Raw genomic sequence first — 16,231 nt, forward strand, 5'->3', positions numbered from 1 at the left:
ATGTCAGTAGTAGTAATGGTGGTGGTGTCAGAAGTAATACCATATGATATAATGGTGGTAATTATTGTACTCATAGTAGTGGTGGTAGTAGTAGAAATAGTTGTTGTTTTTATATTACCAGTAATTGTCGTAGTAGTAGAGGTAGTGAGAGAGAGAGAGAGAGAGAGAGAGAGAGAAGTAGTAGTGGTGGTGGTGGTGGGAGTCAATGAAGTAGGTTAAGTAAGGTTCACAGCTGCACTCTCAAGGTCACTAGTTCCCCCCTCCCCTTACTCTCCCCCCTTCCCCTTACTCTCCCCCCTTCCTACCCACTATGTTAGCTGAGACATGCACGTCAGGGGAGGGGAGGAAGCCATTGTATATTGTTACCACCATTAGTGTAAGACCGACACACACACATCAAAGGTAACATAAGTGTATGAGTTTGTTTTGGTCCAACAGTCGGGGGCATTATGAGAGCTGCCACGACGACGCACTCCATCTGCCGTCTGATTGACAACTGATGGCTAAATGGACACGGGGAGCCGGGGACCGTAGGCGTTCATGGGAGGTTTCAGTTCAGCCAATCACCAAGCCCTACACGGGAGATTGTGGGTGTGGCTATTTATACATCTACATACTGAACACACGTCAGTAAGGTGTGTAGGAGGCAGGCAGAAGTGTACTGTAGCCTACTGTTGGTTAGGTAACCTTAACCTAACGTGTTGTTTTACCTGGTCACAGCACACACACACACACCATAATGGTTAATTGTGATAGCGTTTTAAGGTCATTCTGTTGGGTACAATGAGGTCATGTATACCATATAGTGATGCTGATAATATGAAAGTTTACATAATGTTATCGGTCTCTGATATAATAGGGGGAGGGTGAGTTTGTTGACATAAATCAGCTGATCGATCTTGTGTTGACATAAATCAGCTGATCTACCTTATTACCAGGAATGATTAGAGGATTTTTTATATCCATACCAACGTTTAAGAGGCCAGTGTGTGTGTGTGTGTGAAAGAGACGTGTCACCTGTGCCTTTCACCTGATGGCTGGGGGGCAGGTGATCCGCTGTTCCCTAGTGAAATCTGGCCGCGCGGCACCTATTGTTGGTCACACCTGTCGGTTCACCTGAGGATTAACCCCCCCCCCCTTCCCTTATCAGCTAATTTCACCTGAGGATTAAACACCTAACGCTACCTAGGTGTATGTTAGAATGGGTTAGGTTAGGGTTAATGTGAGTGTACCCGTGTGTATGTGTTCGTCTGTGTCATATATGTCCTAATTTTTTATACACAAGACGTAAATATATTAACTACGATAATAAAGAAACTGTAAACATGTCATAATTAACTTGTTTCCTGTATTTCGAAACAAGGTGATTATTTACTCAGTGTAATTAACCGCTTGTGGACATTGTGGCGTGATGTAGTGACGTCAGGTGTTTGTGTTGACATCATAAGTGTAATGCTGATTTAATGTGTCGTTAATGTTAGGTTAGGTTGTTGTTGATGTGTGTGTTTGTTGGGTCATCAGGGGGCCAGTACGTGGGGTGTAAGTATAGAGACACACACAGTCATCATTTGTCACTCTAATGGGTTCTAGGTCAGTTGGGTCCCAGGTTCTAATGGGCCCCAGATTCAACAGGATCACACAAACGAACAATTTGCTAGATTGAAAATGTTAAAATTCGAGGATATTAACACCTACTGCTGCACCCTCTTTGTTTACAATCTATCAATCACTTGCTTGACAATAATTATTTCCAGTTCCTGAATAATTAGAGATACAACTTAAGGCACCCAGAGCTACTAAGACCACCCCACCATGTGCTCCTCTCAGTCCCAGACCTCCATAAAATATCACAGTGTGAAGGTGTGGAACAACTTACCCCCACCCATCCCAGCAAAGACTACGCTCCCTTCCTTTAAATCATCTCTTCAAAAATATCTATTGTCTAAGTATTAATATTTCTCGTAACACCTACTATATTTACAGTACCTGCTCTTATTGTACCATCAAAACCGTTTTATCGGAAATTATCAAGTAAATAGATAAGAAATTACCATTGCAATAAACATAATTGCCAACTAGACATAATCCTGACAGCTCTGTCCTCTTGTTCAACCTTAATACTGTACAACCCAGGTTGTACTGCTCCCCCATTATACTTATGTTTTTCAATTCCACTGTAATTTATGTATATACTTATATTATAAATACAAAATGAAATAAATAAATATCGAAGTGATAACCGTGGTAATATGTTCTTATTACCACCATGCTATTGTACTATTCCAGGTGATACTAAATGTTACATAATACTTCCTTGAGATAAATGTATAGTATATATCAGGTGCCTCAAAGAGAGCTCAGGTTCTCAACTGGCACAGCCATGTTAATATTGTTATTATTATCCACTCTGTATCTGTGTTTTTATGGCTAAATGAACTGTTACAAGTCAAGTCAATTCAAATTGCCCAATTCATGCCCAGACCATTAGGATTAGGGGCCCTTCAGGATTGGGGCGTATCCAGGCAGGGGAGGGAAGGGGGGGGGACCTGTACTCTTGAAAGAATGTAAATCTAAGGGGTGAAGGCATGTATGTGTGTGTGTGTATGTGTGTGTGTGTGTGTGTGTGTGTGAGAAAGATCGTGACTAGACGTAAGGTGGAGAGGCTGGTGAAATGTGTTTTCTCCCTTCCCCCTCCCCTCCCCCTCTTCCCTCCCCCTCCTCTTCACACCTATTTCCTCTCAATCCTCGGGGAGAAGCGGTCACTATACCTCCCCCTTCCAAGTTCCGGGAACCTCAGAATCGTTCCCCAAACTTCACCCGATCACTGTCGCTCACGTAAGGGGAACTGGGGTGGAGGGAGGGGGACTGGGGGGGGGGATAATTGGGGGAAGACCTCAAAGAAAATGTAAAAACTGTGTAAGGGGAGACTCTCTTAAAGAAAGTATAAACACACACACACACACACACACACAAGGGAAGATTCACCAAGGATGCGTCACAGAGGGTGCTAGTGAACAACCCTCCCTCCCTTCCCTCCCTCCCTGCTTCCTACCCTCTCAACCTGGGTCGATAATGCCGTAACAGACACACACATACTCGCGCACACGTACACACCTGCCACAAACAGCAACAACAACAAACACACACACACACACACACGGAAGTTGCCCCCAGAAAAACCTCGGCTTTACATCAAGAGCAAAACCTAAACACGTGTCGGTATGTTTACACTCACGGGAGGCACTTGGGCAGGTGTGTCAAGTCATGCTCCTCCTCCTCCTTTGTAATTGCCTCCTCCCTCCTCTTCCTCCTTCTATTTGCCTCCTCTTCCCCCTCCTCTTCCTCCTTCTATTTGCCTCCTCTTCCCCCTCCTCCCCCAATTCGTCATCATTATTGTATATACTCGTCCATACATTATTATTATTATTATTATTCTACCGTCATTAGTATTATTATTAATGCCGGTGTTATCATCATGACCACAACAAGGGAAATCATATCTGTCTATCAGTCGTATCTTAACTGAGGTATTTTCTTATCTTTTGTCAAGTTCTAGTGTATTGGACACGTCACAATAATAACAACATCATTAACAACATCAATAACAACAACAACAGTATTAATAACAAGAAAAATAACAACAGAATGATAATAATGCAAGCAAAAAACATGACCTAGTTGTTGACGCGTAGTAATATAACATCAGCACCAGGACTTAGTTGTTGCTGCGTAGTAATTCATCATAACACCAAGACCAGACTTAGGGCTATAAAAAAAATCAACCTTATGAGCCTTTGAGAATCGAGAAAAGGGAGATGTCTCAAGTGAGCGAAACAGAACAGTAAATTGCTTCCCTTACGACTACCAAAAACTGAAGTCATGGCGGTACTTTGTGGTGAAATGCTTATTGTATGTGACCCCTCTCCAATTGGGTCCCAGTCTGATTGGAGCATAAGGATTGAGGGCTTGTCTCTATAGGCTCCAAGTTCTAATAGGGAGATGCTAGGGTGTGGCGTAGTAGTGGTGGTGGGATAGGGTGTGGTAGGGTGTGTGGCGTAATAGTAGTAGTGTGGTGGGGTCGCTGTGTGTCGTGTGTTGGGGGTGGGGGTGGTGGTGAGAAGTGAGGCGAAGAACCGGTATGTCGGAAGGTAGTATTGTTACCACCTACCAACCACCACTACTACCTACCACCATCACCTACCACCACTACCTACCACCACTACCTACCACCATCACCTACCACCACTACCTACCACCTACTACTACCTACCACCATCTACCTACCACCACTACCTCTCTACCACTACCTCACTACCACCACTTACTACCACCACCACCACCACAGCTAGAGGTGACCTTCCTACACCACGCCATTCTCACTCCACACAAGGTCACGTCAACACGTGTTCCTCACCTCACATCCAGGGAACGCTTCAAGGGCTTACACGTGCAGATTACCTCCTCTGCGCCGCCCTCTTCCTCCTACGGCCCCCTACCTCCTGTGGCCCCCTACCTCCTGTGGCCCTCTTTCCACCTGCGGCCCCCTCTTTCTCCACCTGCGGCCCCCTTTCTCCACCTGCGGCCCCCTCTTCCTCCTGTGGCCCCCTTCCTCCTCCTACTGCGCCCCCTCCTGTAGGAGGCCCTCTACATCTACAACACCACCGCCAGAATCCCTGCATCCTTTACCTCTTGCTGTTCCCTCCTGCAGGATATGTTCGATAGGATTCCCATGTAGGTTAAGTTAGGTGGATGGGTGGGAAACGGGCTTATTATTATTATTATTATTATTATTATTATTATCGGTAGCCAGACAAATCGAGTGTTTTTTTTATGGTGTTAGGAATCGATTTAAATAATACTGTAAGTCGTATTGTGCTGTGTTGGGTCTGCGATACGTTTGGAGGTATTGTACTGTGTTTGGAGGCATTGTACTTTGTTTGGAGGCATTGTACTTTGTTTGGAGGCATTGTACTTTGTTTGGAGGCATCATACATTGTTTGGAAGCATTGTAGATGAATGGTGTTGGAGTTATCGTGAACAGATATTTTCTTCAGTGTACTAGTTAAGCAATGCCGTGGATCCTACATCCTGTGTGTTAAGTGTATTGAGCAATTAATTGATAACTCATCGGGGATTTTAGTTAACTCTTCTCTGGACAGCTTCCCATTGGTAGGAGTTTTGTGAGGTAAAGTCTTTGATTACAGGTGAGGGCGTCTCATTAACGCCAGGTAATACAGTGTGTTGTATGAGTGTCTGGCCTGGTGGTGGGGGACAAGCGGTGACCTGGATGGTTGTGAGAGAGAGAGAGATATGGGTGTTTCGACTCTCTCTCTCTCCCTTCTGACTTGTACACATGCTTCTCCTACCTCCTCCTCTTCCCTCTCCTCTTCCCTCTCCTTCCTCCTTCACTTTCTCTTCCTTTCTCTACTTCTTCCTTACGTCTATTACTTAACCTGAACTTTCTTACACCTTCTTCTTCTTCCTCTTCCTTCTCCTTCTCCTCTTCCTCCTCCTCACAGTGCGATGACTCACTCCTCCGGTAGTGATTCACGTCGATCTTCCCTCCTCCTCCCCTTCTTCTCTCTTCTCCCCCCCTCCTCCCCCTCCCCTCAAGGCTTATCATTGTAATTTCTCTCCGTTTTCCACCGTGCTACCTCCCTCCTCCTCCTCCTCCTCCTTCCTTCTCCCACTTCTCTCCTCTCCTCCCTTCCCCCTCTCTCCTTCTTCTACCTCCCTCCCTCCTCCCCTTATCCCCTTTCTTTCTCCTCCTCCTCCTCCTCCTCTCCCCCTCCCTCCTCCCCCCCTTCTTAACGCCCATGATCGTAGGCGCTGTGTTGTAAGAAATGTTAAGGAGTTGATTTTCTTAGTACCTCCCCCTCCCTCCCTCCCTCCCTCCTCCCTCCCGGTGGTTGATTACATACACACACACACACCGGGAACCCTCTTGACCACTTCCGGTGTTGCTCTAACGAATATTCAACCACAATTCAACCACAGTTCCCAACCCAACCTAACCTAACCCAACCTATCCTAATCTAACCCAACCTATCCCAACCTATCCTCACCTAACCTAACCTAACCTTGCCTAAGTGGATCCGGTGTTAATGGGATTGAGTCTTAATGGGTAAGGTCTAAGGGCCATTTAAGTTGCAACCAATGGTGTTTAGGCCATTTAATCCCAACTGGTTTATGGGGTGGCACTAATTACATACATACATACATACATACATACATACATACATACAGTCTCATTCAGGATTCGCCGAACACTGCTGGGGACAGCTGGCAACTCAAGGCCGTTTTCCTAAAGTATGTAGTAAAAATTATGAATAAATGTAAAAGTGGTCGGTGATTGGTTACTTAGTTCCCCGTTCCTTAATTTAATGGTTGGGCTTTGTTGTTTCCTATTATATTATACTACATACTATAGTAAACAAACGGCCTTGTGTTGCCAGCAGTGTTTGAAGAATCTTGAACGAGACTGTACATATATACATACATATTGTGAGAGATCGCTTCTTGTTTGTCTTAATCTATGTTGTCAGAGAACCCCGTCTATGTTGTCAGAGAACCCCGTCTATGTTGTCAGAGAACCCCGTCCATGTTGTCAGAGAACCCCGTCCATTTACGTATATATGTTGGGTTCCGAAAGCGAAAACAACCACAAATCGTTGTGGTTGTTTTCCAAATAACCAAAAAGCGAAAATTTGCGTTTGGATTTTACCCTAACCTAACCTAACCCAATCCAAACTAACTTTCTATAGCAAAATCTCGCTTCTGGTTATTTCCCAAGTGAGCACAATGCGTTATGGTCGCTTTTCGGTTTCTGAGCCGTCTGGTGATGTTGTTATTGTTTGGTGATGTTGTTATTGCATTATTGAAAGGTCATTGACCCTTGTGTTAGTTAGCAGCACCCTACATTTCCTTCTCTTCCTGACTTGACTGGTGATGTTGGTGGTGTCTGTTTGAGGGTGTTGTTTTAGGTGTTTGATTGTGGTAGCCAAATGAACATACAACAGGTGTTTGATCTGACGTACACAGCCTGACGTACATAGAGCCTCCTAATCGTACATATAATACATACACGGTTGAATTAATGTTTTGTGTGTGTGTGTGTGTGTGTGTACTGCAGTGTACTTGAAGCCGTTAGCTACAGTAAAATACAACGACTCGTTTATCGCATACATACATACATACATACATACATACATACATACAGACAGACATACAGACAGACAGATGTACCGCGGATGATAAACCTTTGCCATAATCTGGTTAATCTCTTTATTATATGACGCCTCGGTTGGTCAAAGCCTTGGTGGTAAATGCCATTTGGTTAGGTTAGGATGTTGGGGGTTGTAGTGATGATGATTGGTGAGTGGCAGGGAGTTGTAATGTTGTGATTGGTGGAGGTGTGTTGTAGGTTGTGACGGCAGCGGGGGTCGACGACGAATAGGAGGGGGTGAGGAGGAGGAGGGGGGGCGTGCCGTTCCGGTTATGGTTGCTGATTGGCCGGAAGTGTGGACAATCAGGGCCAATCACGGCCAGCGGCGACTCCTTGTGCTTCTTCCTGCCCCAGCCCCGGACACCCCCGCCCCGTCGTGCTGTAAGGGGGTGGGGGTGGGAGAGAGGGAGGGGGCGGTGTTGAGGAGGTGTGTGAAGGAGGTGTGTTGGAGGAGGGGTGTGTTACGAGAGAAGGGGTGCGTTGACTGTTAGGAGTGGTAGGTTAGGTTAGGGTATGTTACGTTAGGTTTGGTTAGGTTAGGGTATGTTACGTTAGGTTAGGGTATGTTACGTTAGGTTAGGTTAGGGTATGTTACGTTAGGTTTGGTTAAGTTAACATAGGCTAGAGGTAGATTAAGTTTGGTTAGAGTTAGGTTATGTTACGTTAGGTTAGACTGCCATAAGACTACAGTAGATATAAACATTATTTTCCATGTATTGAAAAATAGTAAATATAAGAATCTTTTGAGAATTTCCTGAGGCCACGATGATGCTTCTGTGGTGGTGAGATGTGGCAGTGGGGAGCTGAGGAGGGGAGATTACTGGAGATAAGACGGGTGATTAGTGGAGACTAGACGGGGAGATTAGGATTTTATACCTGTGTTTTGTTGGGTGGGAAGAGGTGGTGGTGCAACCTAACCTACTTCCTAACCTAACCCAGCATTAGCCACTGTTAGGCCGGGTTAAGCTGTTGTCAAGTTACATGAGTCGATAGGCGAGGGTGTGCGTGAGGGGGGGGGAGGGGAGCCGCAGCTGGTAGGTCGTTTAAGGGTGTGTGTGTGTGTGTGTGTCCTGAGGGTAAGTTTAGTTCATGGTGTGTGTGTGTATGTGTGTCCTGAGGGTAAGTTTAGTTCGCTTTAGTGTGTATGTGTGTGTGTGTGTGTGTGTGTCCTGAGGGTAAGTTTAGTTCGCGTTGGTGTGTGTGTGTGTGTGTGTGTGTGTCCTGGGGTAGGTTTGGTTCGCTTTAGTGTATGTGTGTGTGTGTGTGTGTGTGTGTCCTGAGGGTAAGTTTAGTTCCTTTTAGTGTATGTATGTGTGTGTGTGTGTGTCCTGAGGGGTAAGTTTAGTTCGCTTGAGTGTATGTGTGTGTGTGTGTGTGTGTCTGTCTCTCCTGAGGGGTAAGTTTAGTTCAGCTTTGTGTTGTGTGTGTGTGTGTGTGTGTGTCCTGAGGGTAAGTTTAGTTCGCTTTAGTGTGTGTGTGTGTGCAGGACGCCCCGGGAACGTAGCGTAGATAATATCAGTCGGTGTCCTTGAACGTAATAAGCTGCGATTTGCTCAATGGTGAGGTGGAGGGGAAGGAGGAGGGGCGGGGAGGGGTAAGGAGGAGGGGCAGGAGGGGGTGAACACAAAGGCCCGGTTAACAAACATATGTAAGGTTGGTTTAGCTAGATGGATGGATGGATCTTTCAAGGTTTGGTTAGGTTGGAGATAGATTGTCATGAGTAGAGGATACAGGTAGGTGGATGTAACTGGATGATGGAGGGATGCAGGTGGATGATGGTGGCTATAAATGGATGGAGGGAGAATGTAGATGGATGCAGATGGATGAGGGTGGAATTTCTACCTCAAGACACGACGAGGCCACAGTGGTACGCGTGATGGATTGAGTTGAACTGACACCTTCCCTCCCCATCACTTAGATAAATACTGCCTTCAGCCGAGAGAGAGAGAGAGAGAGAGAGAGAGAGCACCTGCCATGCCCACGTACACGCACCTGCAACGCCCACGTACTTGCCTTGCCCACGTACACGCACCTGCAACGCCCACGGGTTTGTGCAGGTGTCCGGGAGTCATCTGTACACCTGTTGAGGAGCCTCGGTCTTCATTCAGTTAAAGGCGGAGGGAAGGAGGGAGTGGGGGGGTGGTGGGAGGAGGAGTGTGAGGATATACGATACCTCTGTCTTCCGTAACCACACACACACACACACACACACGTACGTTGTCACTCCCTGGCCTGTGTGTGTGTGTGTGTGTGTGTGGACAAAGGCACCTTGGGACCCTCCCTCACCCCCACTTTCCCACGCCTCCCTCCTCCTCTTTATGTTGCTTTTGTTGAACTCATCGTGTGTGTGGTAGCGGTACACACCACCTCTGGCAGTAGTGGGAGGTTTGACAGCGCTTCGTGTCAACAGATGGCGCTGCTTAACATAAACACAGGTGTACAGTACACCCTGTAAGTCATTCAGGTGTATAACAATACTCAGGTGTTTATAGCCAGACCCCCATCAAAAAAAGTATCGTGACCCTTGCTCTAATTACCGTTTATTATTGTTGTATACCTGCCCCGTCTAGGTACACATGGGAAACTGTATACCTCCATGGTCTATGTATACACCTCCATGGTCTATGTATACCTGTAGTGTGTTATTTACCAACCAGACAAACATACATACATACATACATACATACATACATACATGGATTCTTACAAGTTCCCATTACGCTCCAGAAAGCCACAAAGCGTATGTCGCTGATCACCCGTAATTACCACAACTACTACTACTACTACCACCACCACTACTACTACCACTTCCTCCTCCTCCACTTCCGTCACTCCCTCCCTCAGACCGCAACTCTTCCCAACTCACTTCATACCACAACTTTCCCTCCCTGTCTCCCCCTTCCTCCTCTCCTCTCTCAGCTACCCCCCCCCACCCCTCTCTCCTCCTCTCACTACACCACCAGTCCATTCATGTGCAGCTGCATCCCTCCACAAGCTACTACTACTCTACTACTACTACTACTATTTTTTTTTTTTTTTACGTGGCCTCCAGCCTCCCCCAATAGCCACACCTTCGCCACCATTTATTTACCTTAATATTAAATATCCTAATACATAAGTAGCTATCCTATCTGTGTTGAGTTAGTTGAGCCGCAGATCTATGCGGCATTCAGTGACTGTTGCCTCATAGTCAATATCTGCAGCAGTTGTCGGCTTTGGGGCCGATGCTCTCGTTTCTCTGAGGCAGAGCAAAGCCGACCTAAGGAGAGAGAAGGACAGTCGACATCTCATCCAGGCTGTAACATAACTTCTGGGCTGCTGCTTCTGTTCGGAGATCACCTCCGCGAGTCTGGCGTAGAAGCATCTTGCACTTGGTCCCATCCACCAGAGGTTGTGAACACTAGAGGAGTGAAGCTGCCTTGATCAACGTTCTGAATTCTCTCCCCGTATGCCCTTATCTTGTCGTTCTCGTTCCTCCTGTGTGCAGCATCGAGAGCTAAGTTACGGTGACATGCGGCCATGGGATAAAAGATCCTGATGTTGAAGAAGGCTCACTGTCCCCGCGTCCAGAATCCTCGAACACTGACGTCAACACGGGCTTCGTTGGATGTGTTTGAAGTCCTATGTTGGAAATTCTCACTGTCCAGTGGAAGGAGGGTCGCTTCAACCCTGACATCACGGCAGATTTCCTTCAACATATTTGCTGTGAGATCCCTTACTTCGTCATGCCTCATGCATATGAAGCCCCCTTTCTTGCACACCATGGCGTGATCGACGTCATAGGAAGAGCCGCCACACAAGCATTGGGAGGGCAAACCTTCTACTGTTCTTCCGTACCGTACAACCAACCCAACCCAAACTTTCCTTAACCAAACCCATCCCACCCTAACCCAGCATAAACCTAACCTAACCTAACCCTGAGTAAAGGCATCTGTCCTGGTTGTATCAGGAGCGCGTCAGTAGGCCAAGGTCAGGGGGTGGTGTTATGGGCGTGTGGTGAGGGGCCGTGAGGGGAGAGGGAGAGGGGAAGAAGAGGCACTGGCGAGAGGTGATGAGAAACGTGATAGGGTTAGGGAGGGAAGGGAAGGAAGGGAAGGGAAGGACTGCTACCAAGTACCTCCTCCTGATTATTACCAAGTAGGAGGTAACGTGATGGTGGTAGTTGTGGTAGCGGGTCATCGGGCGTGGAGGTTATGGTTCTCTTAACATCAAAAATGTCCCCTGCAGGAAGTGGGATATCCTGGGGACACACTCCTTCGTCACCCTCCTTTCCTTCTCTTCGTCCTTCGCCACCCCCTTCCTCCTTCGTGTTCAGGTGTGTTGATTAATGGTATTCAGGTGTGTTCAGGTGTGTTGATTAATAGTATTCAGGTGTGTTCAGATGTGTTGATTAATAGTATTCAGGTGTGTTCAGATGTGTTGATTAATAGTAGTCAGGTGTGTTGATTAATAGTAGTCAGGTGTGTTGATTAATAGTAGTCAGGTGTTTTCATGGTGTGTTGATTAATAGTAGTCAGATGTTTTCAGTTGTGTTGATTAATAGTAGTCAGGTGTGTTGATTAATAGTATTCAGGTGTTTTCAGGTGTGTTAATTAACAGTGTTCAGGTGTGTCAGTCTACCTGTAAGTATTGATAATTAATTTGTGTTTTTTTCTTTTCCAGGTATGTGTTGAGGGTATGAGAGGAGCGAGGGAGGTGTTTGTTTACATACACACACAAACACACACACACACACACACAGACGAGAGGAAGTGTGTGTGTGTGTTTGTTTGTTTGTTTGTCTGCTGATCCTGGTGTCTCTTGATGCTAGAGGTAGGTTTATACGTGTTTGTTTTGTGCTGTGTTTGATGGTGTTTTATGTGAGGGGGTGGTGGGGGATCTCTCTCTCTCTCTCTCTCTCTCTCTCTCTCTCTCTCTCTCAAAATGTGTCAAGAGAGTGCACTGATTGGTCAAGACGTCCCCAGAGTGAGCAGTGATTGGTTAAGACGGTCCCCAGCGAGTGCTGTGATTGGCGGCCAAGTCATCCCCAGTGAGTGACGTGATTATTAGTTATGACGTCCCCGGCGAGTGCCGTGATTGGTTAAAACATCCCCAGCGAGTGCAGTGATTGGCTAAGACGCATCAAGACTGACCAATCGTTGGAGTTAGGGGAGTGGGAGTGGAGTGGTATGGAGTGGGAGGTTAGGTTAGGTTATGAAATATGGAACCATTGACCTGAGGCACCAGAGTTGATGCATCAATCATCAACTGTAGTGGTTGATGTACCCAGGAAGGACCATTTGACCTTTTAATGTTCTTCAAGGGGTCAGTCAGTCAGTCATAAAGTCATGCAGTTAGTTAGTCAATCAGTCAGTCAATCAGTCAGTCAATTAGTCAGTCAGTCATTCAGTCACAGAATTGATCTATTATTAAAGTTCAGGGTAAATAAACTTGAGGGTCAGCCCCATGAACTTCGCCTGAGTCAACATGTAGTCCTTAACTCTGATCCCTAACAGGTAAAGGTGACGGCTAACCTAACCTAACCCCCCCCCACACACACACACACACACACACACACACACACACACACACACACACACTTCACAAAAAACTGGTATATTAACTGAGGTAATTAAGATGAGAGGCCGACTAAGAGTAGTGCACTTGATCGATAAGTCTGTCTGGCGCTTGGGAGTTCCCCCATCCACGGTGTCCCCTGTGTTGAAGGTCGCGTGTGTGTGTGTGTGTGTGTGTGTGCGCGCGCGCGCGCGCGCGTGTGTAGTGTGTGTAGTGTGTGTGTGTGGTCTTTTTATCACGCCCACTATACCTATCCTGCCTCTATAAGCCTCCCTGATGGCAGTAACTGGGAGGGGGTGAGGGAGGGGGTTGAGTAGGGGAGGGAGGGGGTGGTGGGGGGTTGGGAGGGGGTGGTGGGGGGGTGAGGGAGGGGTTGGTAGGGAGAGGTGTTGTTTACCTGTAGTGAGGCTCTACCTGATAATATGATATTGGAGAAAGTTTAGGAGGTTACCTGAGGTCGCTGGTGTCTTGTGTGTCTTGATGTCTGTGTCTTCACTCCCCTTACCCTCCCCTTACCTCTCCTTCCCTCTCCCCCCCTCTCCCCCCACCTTCCCTCTCCCCCACCTTCTCTTTTGTTTTTGTTGAAGCATAAGAACATGTGTATGTGTGTCTGTCATCATACCATTCTGGGTGTTTGTATGTCTCTCTGACACGCTCACCCCCACCACATCCCCCTTCCCCTCCCTCCCTCCTCCCTACCCTCACCCCACCCACCCCCTCACCCCCCTCACACCCCCACCCTCAGGTATTCAGGTCATTGATTGATCTTTTCATTTACATGAAAATTCCTTCGTCTGGATGTATTGGTGAGACGGGGAGGGACAGGGACAGATAGTGTAGACAGAAGAAGGACAGGGGCGGATAGGATAGATGGAGGATGGACAGGGATGGATAGGATAGACAGAAAAGGACAGGGCGGATGGGATAGACGGAGGAAGGACAGGGTTAGACGGGTGATAGACAGGAGACAGACTGAGGGGGTGGCACTGTAGTAGGGAGGGTGGCACTGTAGTAGGAGGGTGTGGCACTGTAGTAGGGAGGGGGTGGCACTGTAGTAGGGAGGGTGGCAGGGGTGGCACTGTAGAGGGAGGGGTGGCACTGTAATAGGGAGGGATGGCACTGTAGTAGAAGGGGTGGCACTGTAGTAGGGAGGGTGGCACTGTAGAAGGGAGGTGACACTGTAATAGGGAGGGATGGCACTGTAGTAGGAAGGGGTGGCACTGTAGTGGGAGGTGGCACTGTAGTAGGGAGGGGTGGCACTGTAGTAGGGAGGGTGGCACTGTTGGGAGGGTGGCACTGTAGAAGGGAGGGGTGCACTGTATGGGGAGGATGAGTAGGGAGGTGGCACTGTAGTAGGGAGGGGGTGGCACTGTAGTAGGGAGGGGCACTGGTGGGAGGGTGGCACTGTAGAAGGGAGGGTAGGGAGGGAGGATGGCACTGTAGTAGGGAGGATGGCACTGTAGTAAGGGAGGCACTGTAGTAGGGAGGTAGTAGGGAGGGGTGGCACTGTAGTAGGGAGGGTGGCACTGTAGTAGGGAGGGGTGGCACTGTAATTGGGAGGGACTGTAGAAGGGGTGGCACTGTAATAGGGAGGGATGGCACTGTAGTAGGGAGGGTGGCACTGTAGAAGGGAGGACTGTGGCACTGTAGAGAAGGGAGGGGTGGTACTGTAGAAGGGAGGGGTGGGAGGGTGGTAGTGAAGAAGGTAGACTATATATGGAAGGTGTGGCAGGTAACCCGACCCCTAATTACCATTACTATGACCTCATAAAGCACCGCCAGGACAGGTGAGGAGGGGAGGAAGGGAGAATAACGAGTGGGGGAGAGGGTGGAAGGGAGATTAGTGAGTGTGGGGAGAGAGAGATAAGTAGGAAGTGGGAAAGGGAGGTAGGGAGAGGGAGGAGTAGAGAGGAGGGGAAGAGAGGGAGGGGAAGAGAGAAGGGAAGGGAGAGAGAGGAGGGGAAGAGAGGGAAGGGAAGAGAGGGAGGGGAAGAGAGAGGGAGGGAAGAGAGAGAGGGAGGGGAAGAGAGAGGAGGGGAAGAGAGAGGGAGGGGTAGAAGCTGAGGGATAACAAAGAAGGAGGGGAGGAGGGGTGTAATGGGAGGGGGGAAAGGGGTGTAATGGGAGGGGGAAGGGGGGGTTTAATGGAAAGGGGAGGGGGGGCAAAACACACATTGACCTAAATTCCCTTCGTGTGACATGACAGTAGTGAGGGGGGCTATGGTATGGTTGGGAAAGTCTCCTGTCTCTCTCCCCCTCTCCCCCTCTCTCTCTCGCCACCCATTGCTTCAGGCCAAGGGTGGAGGGTGGCTGTCATGGGTGTGGTAGGGTAATGTGGGTGGTGGTAGGGGTGTGGCTGTCATGGGTGTGTAGGGTAATGTGGGTGGTAGTGTGGGCTGTCATGGGTGTGGTAGGGTAATGTGGGTGGTGGTAGAGGTGTGGCTGATGGGTGTGGTAGGGTAATGTGGGTGGTGGTAGAGGGTGTGGCTGTCATGGGTGTGGTAGGGTAATGTGGGTGGTGGTGAGTGGTGGGCAGGGTGTGGTAGGGTAATGTGGGTGGTGGTAGAGGGTGGTGGGTGGTGGTCTGTCATGGGTGTGTAGATGGTGGCTGGTTGCGTGGGTGTGGGTAGGGTATGTCTGTCATGGGTGTGGTAGGTAATGTGGTGGTGGTAGGTGTGTGGCTGTCATGGTGTGGTAATGTGGGTGGTGGTAGGGTGGTTATCTGGGAACAGACAAAGAGACAACATATTCAGTAATACTTCCTCGTGTGTGTGTGTGTGTGTGTGTGTGTGTGTGTGTGTGTGTGTGTGTGTGTGTGTGTGTGTGTGTGTGAGCACCAGAGATCCCTTTCATTATTCCTTTTCTCTTCTACGTCATCCTCTTCTCTCACTTCCTCTTCCTCCTCCTTACTCTCCCTCTCTCCCCCCCCTACTCTCCCCCCAACTCCCTCCTTCTCCCTCCCCTCCCTCTCTCTCCCCTCCTTGCCCACGACTTTCTCCTCACTTCTTACTTCTTTTGTTTCTTTCTCTACACCTCCTCTCCCTTCTCTCACCTCACTCTCCTCCTTCACCCTGGGGACGAAGGACGATACTCTCTCTCTCTCTCTCTCTCTCTCTCGGCAAGGCAGACAGTAGGCACAGGGGGGGAGTCTTTGGGCGTGGGTGGAGCATCAAGACATGGGGGCGTGGGGGGGGGCCTGGGCGTGTGAGAAGGGGGCGTGGCAGGGCCGGGTGGGGGGCGTGGCAGGGCTGGGTGGGGGGCGTGGAGGGGAGCGTGTCTGGAGGGAGGGGGGCGTGTTGCCGCAGTCTCCACTAAAGCATATTTTCGGTACTGTGAATCCCTCTCTCTTGTCGGGCTCGTTTTAAGGATTTTTTGGGGGGTGATTACTGTTAATAGGGATTAATCTGTTGTCTTTTACCTTAGGGATTTGAGGGATTATAGGATTTAATT

General features: G+C 48.4%; 1 protein-coding gene across 3 annotated transcripts in view; it reads left to right on the forward strand.

Annotated features, from left to right (window-relative positions):
• Positions 1–16,231, forward strand: part of LOC121863074 (ubiquitin carboxyl-terminal hydrolase 31-like) — a 57,054-nt gene that overhangs the window by 12,518 nt on the left and 28,305 nt on the right. Inside the window, exon 1 of one of the 3 annotated variants that reach the window (XM_042361574.1) lies at positions 11,917–12,037. The exons of the other annotated variants lie outside the window; for them this stretch is intronic. Coding sequence (XP_042217508.1) covers positions 12,029–12,037 — 9 coding nt within the window. The 5' untranslated portion in view covers positions 11,917–12,028. Of the gene's footprint in view, positions 1–11,916; positions 12,038–16,231 lie in introns of those variants that run through there. 3 annotated transcript variants of the gene reach the window in all.

This window comes from Homarus americanus, unplaced genomic scaffold, assembly GCF_018991925.1.
Source record: "Homarus americanus isolate GMGI-L3 unplaced genomic scaffold, GMGI_Hamer_2.0 scaffold54679, whole genome shotgun sequence".
NCBI lineage: Eukaryota > Metazoa > Arthropoda > Malacostraca > Decapoda > Nephropidae > Homarus > Homarus americanus.